The sequence below is a fragment of the Neofelis nebulosa genome, chromosome 12 (genome assembly GCF_028018385.1).
Source record: "Neofelis nebulosa isolate mNeoNeb1 chromosome 12, mNeoNeb1.pri, whole genome shotgun sequence".
Taxonomy (NCBI): domain Eukaryota; kingdom Metazoa; phylum Chordata; class Mammalia; order Carnivora; family Felidae; genus Neofelis; species Neofelis nebulosa.
Window position 1 is genome coordinate 62,418,872 of NC_080793.1, and position 19,227 is coordinate 62,438,098.

Here is a 19,227-nt window from a genome sequence, read left to right on the forward strand (position 1 = left end):
TCCTAAATGAATTGAGTTTTAAATTAAAATCAATGAAGAAAGAGGAGTCTATTTAATTTTCTTTTGATATGGATTTATAATCAGGGCCTGAACAATGTGGTGACTGGTCATAAGTTAATTTAAATTGGAAAAACACTGGAGGAAGGTAATTTACAGTATATTAAAAAACTTGAATTGGTTTAGAATTTATATTTACAACAGGCTATCAAAATTATATTTTACATCACTGAAAAACACCTCGTAAACAGCACAAATTATGTTCAAAGCATGTAACTCAAAATGAATTTTACCTCAAAATATCTACAGCAGTACATAGCTTATTCCACAGTGTATGAAAAGTATGTTATGTAACATATAAGCAAGCCAATATAATCAGAATACTTATAGATACAAAATGGTATTTTTAAAAACTCAGAGCAATGCTGGCTGAAGAAATGCTACTGTCTTTCATAATTAGTTTAAAAAATGCTTTGGAATCACCTACATAAAAAAAACCCCTCTGATATAAAAGATAACATTAGGGTAAAAAATTCAACTTAAGACAAGTTGAGTTTTTCAAGAGTCACAAAGAAAAGAAAAAAATGTTAAAATTTTTGCAAATAAGTCCTTTAAAATATGCCTTTCAGAAGCATTTTTTCTACTCTAGTATTTGCTTTCTTGATGTTAAAGTTTTGAATAATTTATTTGGAAGAAGTGGTCTCTAAAAGTTATATTTTAATGTCACTACTATAACATTCCATAAAATTTTCTAGTTTACTAGTCACACTCTTTTCATGATCTTGGAAATCAAGAAGTTCCAACAAGAAAAAACTTCTACACTGACCCTGCAATGATCTAGTAGTGGAAACAGCAGCTAGCATCCCACTGCCACGCCTCACACCCATCTTCACCAGCTAATACGCCAGGTGTAGAACACACAGAATAAACCTGCCACATCTTTCTGCAGCAACTACTTTTGTCACATTAGGTCACCTGGCTTATTCTTACATAAAAACAAACATATCAGGGAGCAAGACACAAAATCTGCATGAGTGTTGTGGGGTAGTGAGGTTTTACTCTTTTCTCCTACAGGGATATTTTGGTAAGAATATTTGAGAGACAGACTACAAGACATGAACTATGCTATGGGATTTTTGTATAAACCTTATCCAATGCCCTCTTACAGATGCTTGACACACAAGCTTACTTGAGCATCAACTTTCCTCTCTCCTTTACCACTCTGAATGAACACACACCTTTTCACTGGTATTAAATAGCAAAGCTAAGTTTTAGACCAAAGATCCAATTGTTTGAAATATTTAAAGCCACCCTCACCTTGTCCACATGGCCAGCAAAACAAGAGAGAATAGCAGTTGTTAAGAACTTGCTGAGTCTTACTGAGACATGGATTCTAAACACAACTTCAATACTCATGTAGCTTTGAACAGTCGTGTAATCTCTCAGCTCCTCAGTTTCCCTGTCTGTACAATTAGGATGCTATTATTATCTTCCTCACTGGATTCTTTTTTTCCAGCTTTATTGAGATATAACTGACATGTAACATTGTATAAGTTCAAGGTATCAGAGTAAGAATTTGATTCATGTATATACTGTGAAATGATTACCACAATAAGTTTAGTTAATATCCATCACTTCATACAGTTACAGTTTTTTGTAATGATAAATGATTTTAATGATACAGTTATAATGTCATAAATTTTATATCATAATCATAAATGATATATCATAAATGACAATGATACAGTTTTTTCGATATGATAAAAATTTTTAAAATCTACTCTCTTAGCAACCTTCACATATACAATATTAACTATAGCCACCATACTGTACACTACATCTCCAAAACTTATTCTTCTTAGAACTTTTCAGTTTGTACCTTTTGACCACCTTAACTCATTTTCCTTACCCACCATGTCTGTGAACCACCACTAAAATCTGTTCTCAGTATCTGTATGTTCAGTTTTTTTAGATTCCACATGTGAGATCATCTAGTATTTGTCTTTCTCTGTCTGACTTATTTCACTTAGTGTAACAACTCAAGATTCATCCATGTTGTTACAAATGGTAGAATTTCCTTCTTATGGCTGAAATTCCATTGTCTTCACATGTAACACATTTGCTTTATCCATTCAAATGTCAATGGACACTTAGATTGTTTCTATATCTTGGCTACTGTGAATAATGTTTCAATGAACATGAGAGTGGAGAGATCTCTTCTAAACAATGATTCCTTTTCATATACATCCAAAAGAGGAATTGTTGGATCATACAGTAGTTATAAATTTAATTGTTTTAAGTTTGTTTATTTTATTTTGAAAGAGAGAGAGAGAGCAGGGGAGGAGCAAAGAGGAAGAAGGAGAGAGAAAATACCAAGCAGACTCTGGGTTGTCAGCACAGAGCCCAATGCAGGGCTCAAACTCGCAAAATGTGAGGTCATGATGTGAGCCGAAACCAAGAGTTGGATGCTTAACTGACTGAGCCACCCAGGCACCCCCTATCTTAAAATGTTTTGAAGAAACTCCATACTGTTTCCTACAATGGCTGTCCTCACTGGATCATTACGGGAAACCAAAAGGATAATGCACAAATAACTTAGCTATAGTCAAAAGGTAGAAGCAACCTAAGTGTCTGTCCATCAACTGATAAATGGATGAACAAAAAGTGTTAATATTCACACAATGAAATATTACTCAGCCATAAAAAAGAATTAAATGCCCATACATACTATAAAATGGAAAATATGATAAGTGAAAGAAGCCAGACACAAAACGTCACATATTGTATCATTCCATGTATACTGAAATATTCTGAATATGTAAATTCCTAGAGAGAAAGCACATTAGTGGCTGTCAGGGGCGAGGGAGAAGTGGGAGGGAACAGAGAATGACTGATTAATAGATACAGGGTTTCCATTTAGGGTGATGAAATTTTCTTGGAACTTGATAGAAGTGATGATTACACAATAAGAATATACTAGGGGTGCCTGGGTGGCTCAGTCAGCAGAGCATCTGACTCTTGATCTCAGGGTTGCGAGCACAGGCCCCACATTGGGCATGGAGCCTACTTTAAAAAAAAAAAAAAAAGAATATATTAAATGCCACTGAATTGTGCACTTCAAATTGGTTAATAGTTTGTTTTATGTTATGTGAATTTTACTTCAATTTAAAAAAAAAAAACTTGTTGGCACCAAAAACCATAAAATACCTAGGAATAAACCTAACCAAAGAGGTGAAAAATCTACACAATGAAAACTATACAAAGCTTATGAAAGAACTTGAAGAACACACAAAAAAAGTAAAAATAGTCCATGCTTATGTTTTGGAAGAACAAATATTGTTAAAATGTTAATACTACCCAAAGCAATCTACATAGTCAATGCAATCCCTATCAAAATAGCAGCAGCATTCTTCACAGAGCTAGAACAAACAATCCTAAAATTTGTATGGAACCAGAAAAGATTCCAAACAGCCAAAGCAATCCTGAAAAAGAAAACCAAAGCTGGAGGCATCACAATCCCGGACTTCAAGATGTATTACAAAGCTGTAATCATCAAGACAGTATGGTACTGGCACAAAAACACTCAGATCAATGGAACAGAACACAGAGCCCAGAAATGGACCCACAAACATATGGTCAACTAATCTTTGACAAAGCAGGAAAGAATATCCAATGGAATAAAGACAGTTTCTTCAGTTAATGGTGTTCGGAAAACTGGACAGTAACATGAAGAAAAATGAACCTGGACCACTTTCTTATGCTATACACAAAAATAAACTCAAAATGGATGAAAGACCTAAATGTAAGACAGGAAGCCATCAAAATCCTCGAGGAGAAAGTAGGCAAAAACCTCTTTGATCTTGGCCGCAGCAACTTCTTACTCAACACGTCCCTGGAGGCAAGGGAAACAAAAGCAAAAATGAACTACTAGGACCTCATCAAAATAAAAAGCTTCTGCACAGCGAAGGAAACAATAAGCAAAACTAAAAGGCAACTGACGGAATGGGAGAAGATATTTGCAAATGACATATAAGATAAAGGGTTAGTATCAAAAATCTATAAAGAACTTACCAAACTCAATACCTAAAAACAAATAATCCACTGAAGAAATGGGCAAAAGACATGAATAGACACTTCTTCAAAGAAGACATCCAAATGGCTAAAAGACACATGAAAAAAATGTTCAACATCATTCATCATCAGGGAAATACAAATCAAAACCACAATGAAATACCACCTCACACCAGTCAGAATGGCTAAAATTAACAACTCAGGCAATAACAGATGTTGGCAAGGATGCAGAGAAAGAGAATCTTTTTTGCACTGCTGGTGGGAATGCAAACTGGTGCAGTCACTCTGGAAAACAGTATGGAGATTCCTCAAAAAACTAAAAATAGAACTAACCTACAACCCAGCAATTGCACTACTAGGTATTTATCCAAGGGATACAGGTGTGCTGTTTCGAAGGGGCACATGCACCCCAATGTTTATAGCATCACTATCAACAATAGCCCAAGTATGGAAAGAGCCCAAGTGTCCATAGACACATGAATGGATAAAGAAGATGTGGTATATATATACAACGGAATATTACTCGGCAATCAGAAAGAATGAATCTTGCCATTTGCAACTACATGGATGGAACTGGAGGGTATTATACTAAGCAAAATTAGTCAGTCATACAAAGACAAATATCATGACTTCACTCATATGAAGTCTTTAAGATACAAAACAGATGAACATAAGGGAAGGGAAGCAAGAAGAATATAGAAACAAGGAGGGGGACAAAACATAAGAGACTCTTAAATACAGAGGTCAAACTGAGGGTTGCTGCAGGGGTTGTGGGTGGGGGGATGGGCTAAATGGGTAAGGGACATTAAAGAAAACACTTGTTGGGTTGAGCACTGGATGTTATACATAGGGGATGCATCACTGGAATCCACTCCTGAAATCATTATTGCACTACATGCTAACTAACTTGGATGTAAATTTAAAAATAAAAATAGGGGCGCCTGGGTGGCGCAGTCGGTTAAGCGTCCGACTTCAGCCAGGTCACGATCTCGCGGTCCGTGAGTTCGAGCCCCGCGTCAGGCTCTGGGCCGATGGCTCGGAGCCTGGAGCCTGTTTCCGATTCTGTGTCTCCCTCTCTCTCTGCCCCTCCCCCGTTCATGCTCTGTCTCTCTCTGTCCCAAAAATAAATAAAAAATGTTGAAAAAAAAAAAAATTTAAAAATAAAAATAAAATAAAAATGAAGTATGTAAGACATACTCAGCAAACAGTAAAAAAAGAAAGAAAGAAAGAAAGAAAGAAAGAAAGAAAGAAAGAAAGAAAGAAAGAAAGAAAGAAAGGAAAGAAAGAAAAGAAAAGAAAAAAGAAAAGAAAAGAAAAAAGGGAGAAAAAAACTTGTTAGTATACTTGACACAGTAAATTTCAGTAAATATTAACCATTCTTTTTATCCCTATTACTCGTTTAAACAATACTGACTCCAGTCACCATGTTAGTTCAATGAATCTTCCTTTTCCACTGTCTCTGCAGCCTCCTAGCTGAGAAGCGGGAATCACAGTCCCAAGAGATCTAGAGAGCTGACTGGGGGTGTTTTCATGAAAAGTCAATGGTTACGAAGCTTTAAAAACTGTCTCATTTCCAGGGTACCTGGGTGGCTCAGTCAGTTGGGCATCTGACTCTTGATTTTGGCTCAGGTCATGATCTCACAGTTTGTGAATTTGAGTCCCGCATCAGGCTGTGCACTGACAATGTGGAGCTTGGATTCTCTATCTCCCCTTCTCTCTGCCCCTCCCACACTCATCCCCCCTCCCCCCGCCCCAAATAAGCAACCGTCAAAAAAAAGGTTAAAAAAAATTGTATCATTCTCTTGGGCCTTCTGACCTAAACCTAACAGTTCTAGTCACAAGTAACAAACTTCTTCCCCAAAAAGGAATTCTAACAGTCAAGCACAACCTGAGTTAAACCATATGGATTCACTTTTAACTTTGTATTCACCTGTAGATTCTTCCAATTGTTCTCTAACTCTATTGTTTTAAAATTAAACATCAACATTCAGCCTGGATTCCAAATTAATACTCACAGTTGAGCTCTAATGTAAAAACCCTATACAACTAGAAAGACCAGACTGAGAAGACAATCACTTATTTCACACTCCAAGCTATGGATATTGGTAAGGACAACCATTTTACAACTTATTTCCCCCATACCAACTCCTGTCCACAAGTAACACATTAGGGTTTCTGTGACAGGTAAATCAATGAACTCCCAATGAAATGGTATCTGATTTGGAGGTATAAAAGAAAAAAAAACTGGAAGAATAGTTTGGAAAAACAAACTAAGTTTCCAATGAGCAAAACAGTTTAAATATATATTTCAAGAAGAATCAACTCTTGTGGTTATAGCATCCAAGAGAAGGGAAGAGCAATAATACAAACTTATAATAGGCTGCTTAAACAACTTGATTTATATGATCTATACCTCATTTATAATATCTACAAAGATAGTTGTAGATACAGTTGCCAACTCCTTAATAAAATAAAGACAATATTTTTGTTTGTTTTTTAAGATACTTTACAGTGGTAAGCAAGCAACGATGGTCTTTGGAACATTCTTTCAGCCCAAACATATTAGAGGATAAAAATGTAGTATGATAAAAAGCATGTACTCCAGAGCTCCCAACAAAGCCCTAAAGCCCAAAAAGTATCCCATAATAACCTTTGCTAAGACTAATAAAGTACTGTGGGTGGCTCAGTCAGTAAAGCATCTGACTTTGGCTCAGGTAATGATCTCACAGTTTGTGAGTTCGAGACCTGCATCGGGCTCTGTGCTGACAGCTCAGAGCCTGGAGCCTGTTTCAGATTCTGTGTCTTCCTCTCTCTCTGCCACTCCTCCACCTGTTCTCTGTCTCTCTCTCAAAAATAAATGAACATTAAAAAATTAAAAAAAAAAAAAGACTTACAAAATACTGCTAGGAGTTGTGCAGCATGGGTAGTGCAGAATCCTGTAAGTCCTCTCAAGGATCAGGTTGCATCCATTGAATACAATGTCCAGTATCCAATGGAAAAATGATCATATGTGAGAAGCATTATTCTAAGTGAAAGAAGACAAAGGAGTCTACATACTGTAAAATTCTATTTTTAGGGACAGAAATCAGATTAATGGTTGCCAATGGCTGTGGGGAAGGATTAACTGGGAAATGGCACAACAGAATCTTTTCAGGGAATTGGATATGATCTGTATCTTGATGATGGTGGTAATTACACCACTGTACATATTTGTCAAAACTCACTGAACTGTATATTTTTAAAGGGAGTCACTTTTGCTGTAAGCACATTATACCTCAATTAATCTTACCTCCCAAAATAATCATTAAATGTTTTTAAATTATTTTAGAGATAGAGCAGATCTACTCTAAAAATGTATTCTTTCCTTCAGATAAAAATTTCTCCAAACTGTCCATTGGTTTATATTTTCTAACACATTGGCTGTTACAAAGGAATTCCTTTTATTTTCTTTCTTAATTTTTTTAATGTGTATTTATTTTTGACAGAGAGAGAGAGACAGAGCATGAGCGGGGGAGGGGCAGAGAGAGAGGGAGACACAGAATCCGAAGCAGGCTCCAGGCTTTGAGCTGTCAGCACAGAGCCCAATGCAGGGCTTGAACCCACAGACCGCGAGATCATGACCTGAAACGAAGTCAGACGCTAAACCGATTGAGCCACCCAGGCGCCCCACAAAGGAATTCCTTCTAAATTCCAATCTCATATGACAAACTAAACCCATAATGTTGCTATTAAATCACCAAAGTTTGAGCCTTGGAAAAAGATTAAAAATCAAAGTTTAGTAACTATTACTATGGATTTGAGAACACTACTTTGGAGAAGTTTAAATTAGTTATTAGGAAGGAAAGGATGAAGGGAAGAAAGGAATGAGGAAAGATGAAGAAATCAGACATGTAGAATTTTTGCCCACATTAGCAACAGATTTTAAGATAATTTAATTTAGGGGCGCCTGGGTGGCGCAGTCGGTTAAGCGTCCGACTTCAGCCAGGTCACGATCTCGCGGTCCGTGAGTTCGAGCCCCGCGTCAGGCTCTGGGCTGATGGCTCGGAGCCTGGAGCCTGTTTCCGATTCTGTGTCTCCCTCTCTCTCTGCCCCTCCCCCGTTCATGCTCTGTCTCTCTCTGTCCCAAATAAATAAATAAATAAAAAATGTTGAAAAAAAAAAAAATTTTAAGATAATTTAATTTAAATATAATTGAAATTTACCCAAGTATGCTTTGATAGAGTTTTTATAATGGTTTTTGCAATATTCATATGACTAATAGGCTTGAAAATATATAGCAACCATACAAACAAATGGTAAGGAAAAGAATACAGAAAAAGGATATAGAAGGATTCAATTAATTTGACTTCTGTGAGAAGTGCTTTTAGATAGATGTATTAAATTTACACATGAAATTTCTTAACAACTTTATTAATGAAAAGAACCAATGAGCTACAGTATGTGGGGAAAAACTTGGTACTTTTTACCCACATCCCTACCTAAAATATCAAGTTTAGAGGTTTAAGCTACAGTTGACCTCTCTGTGCTTGCTACCATTTAATTTGGATTAGGTAGAAAATTATCACACTGCAAGGTTCACCCACCTCTAAGCGTCTCATAATCTATCAAAACAGGCTTCACTCTGCTTTAAGTGTCCCATGACCCACCAACATCACTACTAGTAGAGACAGAACTCCATGGAGCACTCCAGAGGAGCACAAGGAGATATTCACACTGATCATGGTCTTGAGAAGGATGGTGAGTCTCCTAAACAATCACCTTATTTTATCTCCTGAACACAGTACACTATGTAATAGTCAAGTTTTTTCCAGTTCAAGCTGGCTGTCAGAACATTTAGGGTTCAAATTTCTACCCAATTTAACAAGTATATAGGTCATTACATATGGTTTCTTATTGCATTCCTAAGACCACATTGTTTCAGATCCCACTTCTGTCCCCTTGACATGACACATGGATCACACAGGCATAGATCAAGGACTCCCCAGGCCAAGTACTTTGAGCTCAAACAGGTCATAGTCAAGCTAACCAGAATTTTCCTGGCTCAGCTTCCATCATGCAGAATCAAAGTACTCTTAATTTCCCTCCATAGTAACTCTTCCCTGACAGCTGACATTCCCTTCCCAAATTCTTCCTTCCCATTCTCTGCTGTCACTTTTTAGAAAATTGTCTTCCATCCTACATTCAAATTATGCTAGCTTGGTGTATGTTATGTATCATTTCCCAATGTCTAAAATCCTTCTAGGAACATAGCTGGGTATAAAATATTCAGATATATTTAAACATGGACAGTGATATCTGACATCAAATTATGAGGAAATTAAGTTTAGGGCCTGTTGCACCATTCTTAATGTAACTCAGCTGATAGAAAGATGAAAATAACATACCCTGACATACCACACATTGATCTCCATGCCTAAGGCATGAGTTAGGCATGAAGGCAGAGAGTATATCACTGAACTTCATTTTTTATGGCTTAGGGGGTCCCTTAAAATTGACTATTTACACACAGGGGTGTTTTTATTTATTAGTCTTTCAAAACGAGGCATTTTAATATGGTATTTTCAGACCATTAGCTAAATGAATGCTTAAGGGAATAATGTATTTATGATTTGGAGATCTGATAAAAGTATATTTTCCTAATTCCAAGACAGAGGCAAGAGAACAGATCAATTTAGAATCTGTTCATAAAACTAAAATAACTTGTTGTTTATTGCTGCTCTTCTAGTCTCTTGACAGCAGGTTCACAATCTCTTCAGGCCAAACCCTCTGAAGGGATTTAAAGATGGCTTCCCAGAAATCCATATAAATGACCAATTTTGAGTATAATTTCAGAGTCCACAGACTGCCTGTATCCCACCCACAAGACCCTTCTGCAATCAGGCTAAGGCTCTCTGCTCCACAGGCTTAAATTTAAGGCTACTAGTCATTAAAACACACACAACCCCAAATTTTTAAAAACTAACTATTAAAAAAAGCAAATTAATCCTCCATAACAATGACTCTTCTGTTCTTTTTTGCTAAATGTTGTTTTAATAAGTCACAACTAAAATATTGCTACAAGTATAAGAATCAATTTATTCACTTCTACCACACTGTCATCTGAAACAAGATTCCTGCTGATCATTCATACTTCCAAACTCAGATGCACAAAGCCCTAACTCACATATTCTTTTCCCAGTAACCAATATTTTGACCACAGTAAGTCATCTTCAATTTTTTTAACGCTGGCATTTTATTCACAACAAAAAACTAATGGACTACAGTCCTTCACAAAAACTTTTAGTCATTCCCAATTTATTTTAATCCATATGTTGCTTAACTCAATAGAACAGCAAAGATATTGTCTTATTTCTAAAATAGATGAGATTTTGACGATCTAAAAAGTGAAAATGTTCAAAACTGTCATTCATGATTTAACATTATATCTCTATTCTCCTTTATATCTTTCATTCAGTTGTATCAAACCAAAAATTAGAAAGAATGTAATGGCATTACAGGCAAACATAACAAGTATAAGAATTGCAACAATTCACTTGAGTTTTTTTTATTATACTTACATCTACATAATATTGGGGAAAAAACTATATAAACGAGAAAGCAGCTGAAGGGCAAAATCAAATCCTGGCTTTATTAGATGCAGGCTTAATGTCTCCCAGATAAAATATTTGTAGGTGCCACAGTCAATCAAGATTTCAATGGAAACCAAAGATGAAAGCATTCATGCATAAAAGGCAAGTGTGATAATTATGATGTGCAGACAAGATAATGGAAAATATCCCAGGCTGCTTTTCATTTTATGTATCAAGTGCTGCCTTGACCTAGACATCCTATGTTCCATCACATTTACTGCATTATTTTATCATTTTAATTATTTAGCAGAATTCAATTAATTTGGCTGGCATCTGGTCAGTGGATGGGATTCCTCTACTGTCTATTGGGTCTTTTCCCTGTGTCATTTCTCAAAATAATCCTGCAAAACAGTTCTGAACAAACATGCGATTGATTTAAAATTCTTGTTCATCCTTCAAGTTTATTAACCTCTTACTGATTAAACAAATGGCACCCACTTTCCTAGAATGTCATTTTCAGACAGTTTATGTCAAAGCATTCGCAGACAATTTATAGCAGAAATTTTAGTGTGTGACTCTATACTGTAAAGTTTACATTGGCTCCATTTTAAAAGTTCTCTGGTGGTGAGGCAAACAGAAAATGGTGGAATAATTATTATAGAGAAGAGGATAGCTCAGCATACAGATTTAGCACAAAGTTCACTGCCTGTGTATTTAAGGATTATGATAATCATTTTCTCAGCTATGTCTAATCTATTATCCAGAACCAGGATTCATCCACCTTAATATTCATGAAAATAGTCCATAACAAAGTTCAAGATTACAGTTACATTGCTATTATTACTACAATGTATTACATTATAAAAACACTAAGACTTTATAGTTATTAGCCTGCCAAAATTATAATAATGCTTCTGACAAATGTGATACTGTAACTGTTCCTTCTAATACTCTCCTGTAATTTGGGGGGAAAGTAACTTTTAGATATCATTAACAAGTTCTGTTCAAAACTGTCAAGTCAATGAAAGGGATTTTTCAGTGTCCCCATTTCATTATCAAATGAAAACATACATAATGCAAGAACAAAAATCCTTTCCTACTAAAAGGCAAACCTAAAACACCAATAAAACAGATCAGCACCTGACTAAAAGGACAATGGTCACTGAGGATTCGATCCTGGATAAAAGCAGAATGTCTTAGGCTAGTTGTCACTCAAATGGAACTCCACTTTCCCCTAGAAACAAGTCACTACCAGTCTACTTCTTCCTTGGTCAAGGAAAACAGATGAGGTTGGCAGTGGGTGAATATGATTCTCCTCCCTTGTATTAACAGATATGGCAAGTTTTTTTCTGTCCTAAACACAGAAAAGAAAAGAGGAAAGTGCCTTCTGTGATACAAGTGGGTACACAATGAAACCATTAATAGAGTTCTTCATTCTGGCCCATATGAAGTTGGACAAAGCCTCAAAAAAATAAAAATTCAAGTTCCACTAAGGTATGTTTAAATTTGCCAGTCTAAGGGGTGACTGGGTGGCTTAGTTGGTTGAGTGTCCGACTTCAGCTCAATTCATGATGTAGCAGTTTGTGAGTTCAAGCCCCGCATCAGGCTCTGTGATTGAAAGCTCAGAGCCTGGAGCCTGCTTCAGGTTCTGTGTGTGTGTGTGTGTCTCTCTCTCTACTCCTCCTCTGCTTGCACTCTGTTTCTGTCTCTGTCTCTCTCTCAATAAATAAACATAAAAAAAAAACTTGACAGTCTAAGAAGGCATATACCCTCATGCTTATCTGCTTATGTCATCTTCATACTTCCATAAGAGTAACCCCAAACCCAGGGTGCCAAATCAGGAGTCAGAAAGAGATTTAACACAACCCTTTGGTGAAATGATAGGACAACATGAAAAGTACTCATAAAATACCTGCACCCTGATATGCAGCATCTTTGGAATTCATCTCAAGAGTGTAACTTTAAAAAAGGAAAAACAGGGGTGTCTGGGTGGCTCAGTCAGTTGAGCATCTGACTTTTGCTCAGGTCATGATCTCACGGTTCATGAGTTCAAGCCCCACATTGGGTTCTGTGCTGACAGCTCAAAGCCTGGAGCCTGCTTCAGATTCTGTGTCTCCCTCTCTCTGTCTCTCTGCCCCTCCTTTGCTCGCACTTTGTACTCTCTCTCTAACATAAACATTTTTTAAAAATTTTAATAATAAAAAAGGGAAAAATATTATTAGCACAATGTTAAATAAGTTATATATATGTATATATGTATTAAAAATTATATAAAAGAGAAAAAATTGGAAATAATCAAAATAGTTAAGTGCAATTACTTGATGAACTACTAAGCAGCCAACTAAAATAATCATGAAGACTATGCAACAGGAAAAAATATTCACACAGTAATGTGAAAAAAAATTTAATTGTTCTATTAGAAAAACATTCAAAAGTCATTAACTTAAAAAGAGTAAAAGTGGGGCGCCTGGGTGGCGCAGTCGGTTAAGCGTCCGACTTCAGCCAGGTCACGATCTCGCGGTCCGTGAGTTCGAGCCCCGCGTCAGGCTCTGGGCTGATGGCTCGGAGCCTGGAGCCTGTTTCTGATTCTGTGTCTCCCTCTCTCTCTGCCCCTCCCCCGTTCATGTTCTGTCTCTCTCTGTCCCAAAAATAAATAAAAAACGTTGAAAAAAAAAATTTAAAAAAAAAAAAGAGTAAAACTAACCAAGTTAGATACCACACTGTAAAAATACCTCAAAAACAAATAATCTGTCTAGATGAGAAACATAGAAAGCAAGTTTACCTTGAGCTAGTCTTTCAAGTCGTTTTCCATGTTCTGGGGGTATTGCATACCTAAAATTTTAAACATAAATAAAAATTTTAGGTTTATAACTGTTCTTAGTATCCTAAGACAATGTCATGTAAAACAAAAACAAAAACAACAATGCCAAATTCCATTTAGACATACTGAAATCAGAAAACTAATCACAGAGTCATATCCCTTGAACACTAGACAGAAGAAAAATAAACTTAACCACCTATTTCAATACCCCAGCTCACCATCCCAACCACATTTTACAAATTAGGGAACAAAGGCCCAAGGCCAGTAAACTAGTTGGAGAAGGGAGGCAGTTAGCCACAGCAGGAAGACTAGAACCTCTTTTCCAACACTCACAGCACCCCAGAAATCCAGGACTATTTTTGGTTGTATGTTTTATGTTTTGTTGTTGGTTAGTTTGGCCTTTGTTTTTAAGAAGACCTAGGTTGCTGTGCTTTTTTTAACCTTTTAAAATGTTTTTATTGACAACAGGATAAAACACAAAATTAGTGTAGCAATATTCATATTTGCACCAAATATTTCTAAGAACATTATACCTTTCAAGTAGTTTTTTTTAAGTTTATTTATTTTTGAAGGGCAGAGAGAGACAGGGGGACAGAGGATCTGAAGCAGGCTCTGAGCTGACAGCAGAGAGTCTGATGCGGGGCTTGAAGTCACAAACTGTGAAATCATGACCTGAGCCAAAGTCGGATGCTTAACCAACTGAGCCACCCAGGTGCCCCTCAAAAAGATTTTAAATAAAAAATTACCAGTGATAAGAAAGACCTGTTTATTGATTTTGTGATTTTGTGACTTTTAAAATCTTGATTATAGAAAAAAAATGTTCACCCTGCTATAGAAATGCTCATTTCTAGTCCCTGGTGTTTTCAAAAGTGGAATACTTGAACTTATCTGTGGTGAACTTACTAAAAATTTTAAACAATCTCAAAATTTATTACACAAATAATCTTATAAACAGTTTAATGAGGAAATTTAAGGATATTAAAAATATAGTTAAATGATTATTTCACGTTTTAAGTAAAAATGATGTTATCCTTAAGACCTACATATGCTATGTTTACTAGCTCAATATATATGATATATATGAAGTACAAGTTACTTTTTACTAAAATAATTTTTCTCATTTTACTTAACACCACACTTGGTTGCATTTAATGCCACTGATAACATATGCAAAATTTAACTGGATCCAATGTAACTAGGCAATTCTCTGAAAGAAAATTCAACCATACATCCTGTTCCTTAAGGCGCTGTTAATGAAATTATTCCAACTGAATTGGAAGATAAAATTTTAGCAAAACTAAATGACAATCATCCAATTTATTTATAAACAGGCCACTTCTTAGCAGTTTTTAATCCCCAGTTTGTATCACCAAATATACCCAGAAAGGGGAAAAACCCATCTACATACACCAGACAAGAGGGCCATGTCCCCCATAACAATCATACACACCCATGCATGTACAAACATACACTTGCACACATGTAACAAGTATATGCTTGCCCACAATGGCTAGACATGGATGGAGATATACATCCAGATTTCCTTTTCTGAAAAATTGGTATCGAAGTTAAAGCTCATTAATCTGAGGTTCAATCATCTATTCAAAGAAAACATATAAACAAATGTAATTATAAACATAAACATACATATAAGGAAAATGAATATCTCTGACATAGTCTTTCAGTTGGTCCACACAACCCTAAGACAAAATCACATACCCAACGCTTCTTCTAAAGTCATCTTCTAAAAGGATATTTATGAAACTTCTCTAGAAGCTGATCATCAAAAAGATTTTCTCCATACACTACACATGTAACAAAAATTCTTCAAATCGGACACATGACCGTAAGACACTAGGTGTGTCTCCTTGATGCAGCTTGCCCTTTGAGCCACTAAGATGTAACTGACCACTACAGGTGTGCTCCCCACATTCTTCCAAACTACATTCCACAGTATACTAAAGTCATCTCTGCGAACTACAGCTGATGATGACAAAACTCTGAACCTTCAATGGCTGACTGTAACCTGAAGGACAGAAGCCAAACTCCTCTGAAAGGCACACAGACCTGCTGCAATCTTGACAACTTTTCAGATGTCCCAATCAAACCTGCTCTTTGGTTTTAACAAAACATTTGAAGCTCTTTCCAGTGTCCTTGCTATTTCACGCCTCCACTATTTTCCATCCCCTCTTTCTTAGCTTTATAAGCCCTCAGTTTTGTCCAGTCAACAAAAACACTCCTTTCTCCAAGCTCACCCTGAGTCACCCCAAGGGAGAGCCTCCCCTTCCCTCTTTTGCTGTATCACCCACATGGAATACAGACCTCCACCATGGCACTCAGAGTTTAATTTTTTTTTCACCTTTGTGCCTCCCTGCTCTCCTCTCAAGCACCTTAGTGGCAAAGAACAGTGTCTTTCTCCTAGAACAAAGCACCAGTTGAGCAGATGCTCAGTGTTTGCTGACTTCTGTCACTCTCAAATGATGAATGATATTCCTGCTCCTGCATGATAGAAGGCATGAAGGAGAGGAAGGATATGGGAAAAAGAAAAGTACTCCCACATTTTTCATTCCCATTAACCCTGGAATCCATTGCAACCTGAATCTTATTTTTATCATTCTTGATATAACTGCTTGGACAAAGAGTGATATATTTTTTAGTCCTTACCTACTTGGTCTTCTCTTGAATTTCTGACCAGATCCTTGAAACACTCACTTCCCTTGAGTTTCATGATCTAACTCATTTCCAATGATTTTCTTCCTTCTGCTCTTGCCAAACTTCACAGTGACATTCTCCAGGACTCCATGTTTTAGCGCTTCTATATTTTTCCCTGAGGGAACCACCTTCACTCAAGGCTTCACAACTTTCCTTGTGGTGTTGAACCACACATTTCCATTCCAAGCGTCTCTTGGGCTCTGAACCTCTAAAACAAACCAGCTATTCAACAAATCCATTTGGCAGCCCTCAAACACAATTTGTCCAAAGTTTAATCCTCCAATATCTTCCTGACAGATCTGCTTCTCCTCCAGAGTTCCCCATCCATCCAACTTTCCAGAAATGTTGGAGTTGTCTATAGTTATGCTCCCCTTATTTAATCAATCCCCAAGGTGTATGTGTTCTACTTTGTACCTGTTCAAGAGAGGTCTCATGAATCTCATGCATTTATTTGTCTAGCCCCACTGCCACCATCTTGACCCAGGCCATCATTCTCCATCACACACAGTACTGCTTCATCTCTTAAATGGCTACCCTGCCTCTGGCCTTGCCCTCTGTAGTCCAGGTGGCCCAATCAGAGCATATCACTTTCCTTCCCTGTTTAAAATCTATGTAGCAAGAGGAACTTGTGACTAAACAGAGACAAGCTGGAGGGCCCATACACAGAGGGACTTACCACAGACAATGAGTGACCTGGCTGAGAGGAGTTCTATGGCCTGGAAAAGTTCCTAGGCTATCACTTCAGAAGTTTCAACACCCATAAGATCAAATTCATGACTTCCTCCTCCTTTAAAATGATTCTCTCTCTAAGCATTCATAACTCCATTTTCCCTTAGCCTTCCAAACTAAGTCAACTCTTCCTGATTTTTCAATCTCTCTGCCCTCATTGCCAGTCACAAGTCCTATCCACTCTATACCCAAAACCTCATATCCATCTCCCTTAGCATCACATCAATTTCAAGTTTGATTTGCCCCCAACTAGACTACTATAATAATTAAACTCTCTGCCTGAATCTCCCTGGGCAGCTAGAGTTTTTGAAACACTATCATAAGACCCTTTATTCCTTACTGCCTGGCTTCCAAGGACCTCCCACACACACAGTTTAGCCCTAGCTTTAAACATCAACAGTCTGCTCTCAGTAGGCTAGACTATGAATTATTCTATCACTCACATGGGCTTTAACCTCACGCCTCACCTCAAATAGCCCTCTCCATTCCACTTCAAACCCCAGCCTTCTAAGCCCTGATTCCACCTCCTCCTTGAAGCTTTCACTGACCACTATAAATCTCAGCAATCTCACCCCTTTTCTTTCTTCCAGTGCCCTTCTATTTTTCATGTAGTATTTATCATCTACTACTTTCCAGAGCTAGCTTCTGTTCAGTGTGCGTAAGTCACTTTTGACTGGATACCAATGAGTTCTATGAGGGACAGAATGACTACCACAACCTGGAAATTTTCACATGAATTATCCTTTTTAACATACCTTGTATAGTGAGTACCCAGTTCATAGCCAGGCTCTCTACTATGTACTACACCACTAGCTGGTTATGCAGCTAATTCTTAATTCTTCAAGGATATGAATGTGTCTTGCCCTTCTCTGTATTCTTTGAAATCCACCAAATAAGATGCCTATCATTGTATGCCCTCAAGTACATAATGGTTTGTTGAAATTATTAATTGCTCATCTAACCTTCAGGACAGTGTTTTTGTTTCAGATATAATAAATACTGCAAACAATTCTGCTAATATTAAGAAACTATGAATCACTAATGAACTATGAACACACTAATTAGATATTTACAGGGTGATGTTTTATTTAAAACCAGAGTCTTTTATGAATTTTTTTAAAAATCTAATTTGAAGACCAAAGAAAACAGAATAATCCCTCTAAGCACATCTTTGGGTGGTTTACTCAAAGAAGAGACCTAAAGTAATGTTATCCTGATGGGTGTAATATAAACACGATCTTGAATGAATAATATCAGGCTGACAGTTCAAACTGTCAGTAGGCAAAGGTGTATTTTTCACAATGTAGTAGATCCATTCCTCTGATTCAGGTTTTCTCTACAAAGTGGCCTACTGTATTTCTTTTCAAGGTATGCTCAGTCCATTAGTTCATTAGAAGTGTTTATCAGCACTTCTCAAAGAGAAACTCCTACTTTGCAGATCACTCCCTGAAAGTCTCCCTAATTTGGGGTGGAACCCTGGGACTGTCACTAACATGCTTAGAAAGAAATGTTCTCAGGGGCGCCTGGGTGGCTCAGTTGGTTAAGCGGCCGACTTCGGCTCAGGTCATGATCTTGCGGTCCGTGAGTTCAAGCCCCGCGTCGGGCTCTGTGCTGACAGCTCAGAGCCTGGAGCCTGTTTCAGATTCTGTGTCTCTCTCTCTCTGACCCTCCCCCGTTCATGCTTTGTCTCTCTCTGTCTCAAAAATAAATAAACGTTAAAAAAAAAAATTAAAAAAAAAAAAAAAGAAAGAAATGTTCTCAGCTACGCCCCCCACCCTGCCCATATCTCTGTCACTGTGCTGTCTGAGTTCCTCTGCCAGTCTCACCAACAGGTGCTTCTGGCACCTCCTGATGGCCCAGCTTCAACCCACTCTGTAACATCTAGGGCAGTCTTACCAAGCCCTGAGCAGAGGGAGAACCCTTCTAGGTCCGTGTCATCTTCAAGCAGATCAGTCCTAAAACAGCACTGTTCTTTACTCCCCTCTCTTAACTGAGGCTACATGTGAAGTAGCCCTTTCCTCTTCTTGTGTTTCCTTTTCTTCTTGCAATTTCTCTTATAGTCATCTCCCAAAAAGAATAAAACTCACATCCCCAAGGACAGTTTTCTGATAGACGAGTCTAAATTGATTCTCCCCGCTTTTACTGGCATAAGCTTATGCACCTGCCTTGTTCTCTATAGTTATTAAGGGGTGGAAAGCTCAGTGAAAAGAATAACTGACCAATAAATACTATAACAGCTCATCACAGCTACTGTTTATTGAACATTTATACTATGCCAGACCTTGTGCAAATTCTACTACTACCACCTCCATTTTACTGATGAGGAAA

At 37.3% G+C, this 19,227-nt stretch overlaps 1 protein-coding gene and 1 long non-coding RNA gene across 21 annotated transcripts in view; one reads left to right on the top strand and one right to left on the bottom strand.

Annotated features, from left to right (window-relative positions):
- The window catches only part of KDM4C (lysine demethylase 4C), a 443,090-nt gene that overhangs the window by 317,312 nt on the left and 106,551 nt on the right, over positions 1-19,227 (bottom strand). For 18 of the 19 annotated variants that reach the window (XR_009251711.1, XM_058695403.1, XM_058695399.1 and 15 more), the window contains one exon: positions 13,420-13,469. Coding sequence is in view for 17 of the 19 variants with exons in the window: in XM_058695403.1 (XP_058551386.1) it covers positions 13,420-13,469 (50 nt within the window). In the remaining 2 variants the exon portion in view is untranslated. Of the gene's footprint in view, positions 1-6,962; positions 7,103-13,419; positions 13,470-19,227 lie in introns of those variants that run through there. The other variant, XM_058695412.1, reaches the window with a different exon arrangement.
- Positions 1-19,227, top strand: part of LOC131491898 (uncharacterized) — a 72,557-nt gene that overhangs the window by 3,560 nt on the left and 49,770 nt on the right. For both annotated transcript variants that reach the window (XR_009251712.1, XR_009251713.1), the window contains exon 2: positions 8,682-8,805. This is a non-coding gene — a long non-coding RNA (uncharacterized LOC131491898). The remainder of the gene's footprint in view (positions 1-8,681; positions 8,806-19,227) is intronic.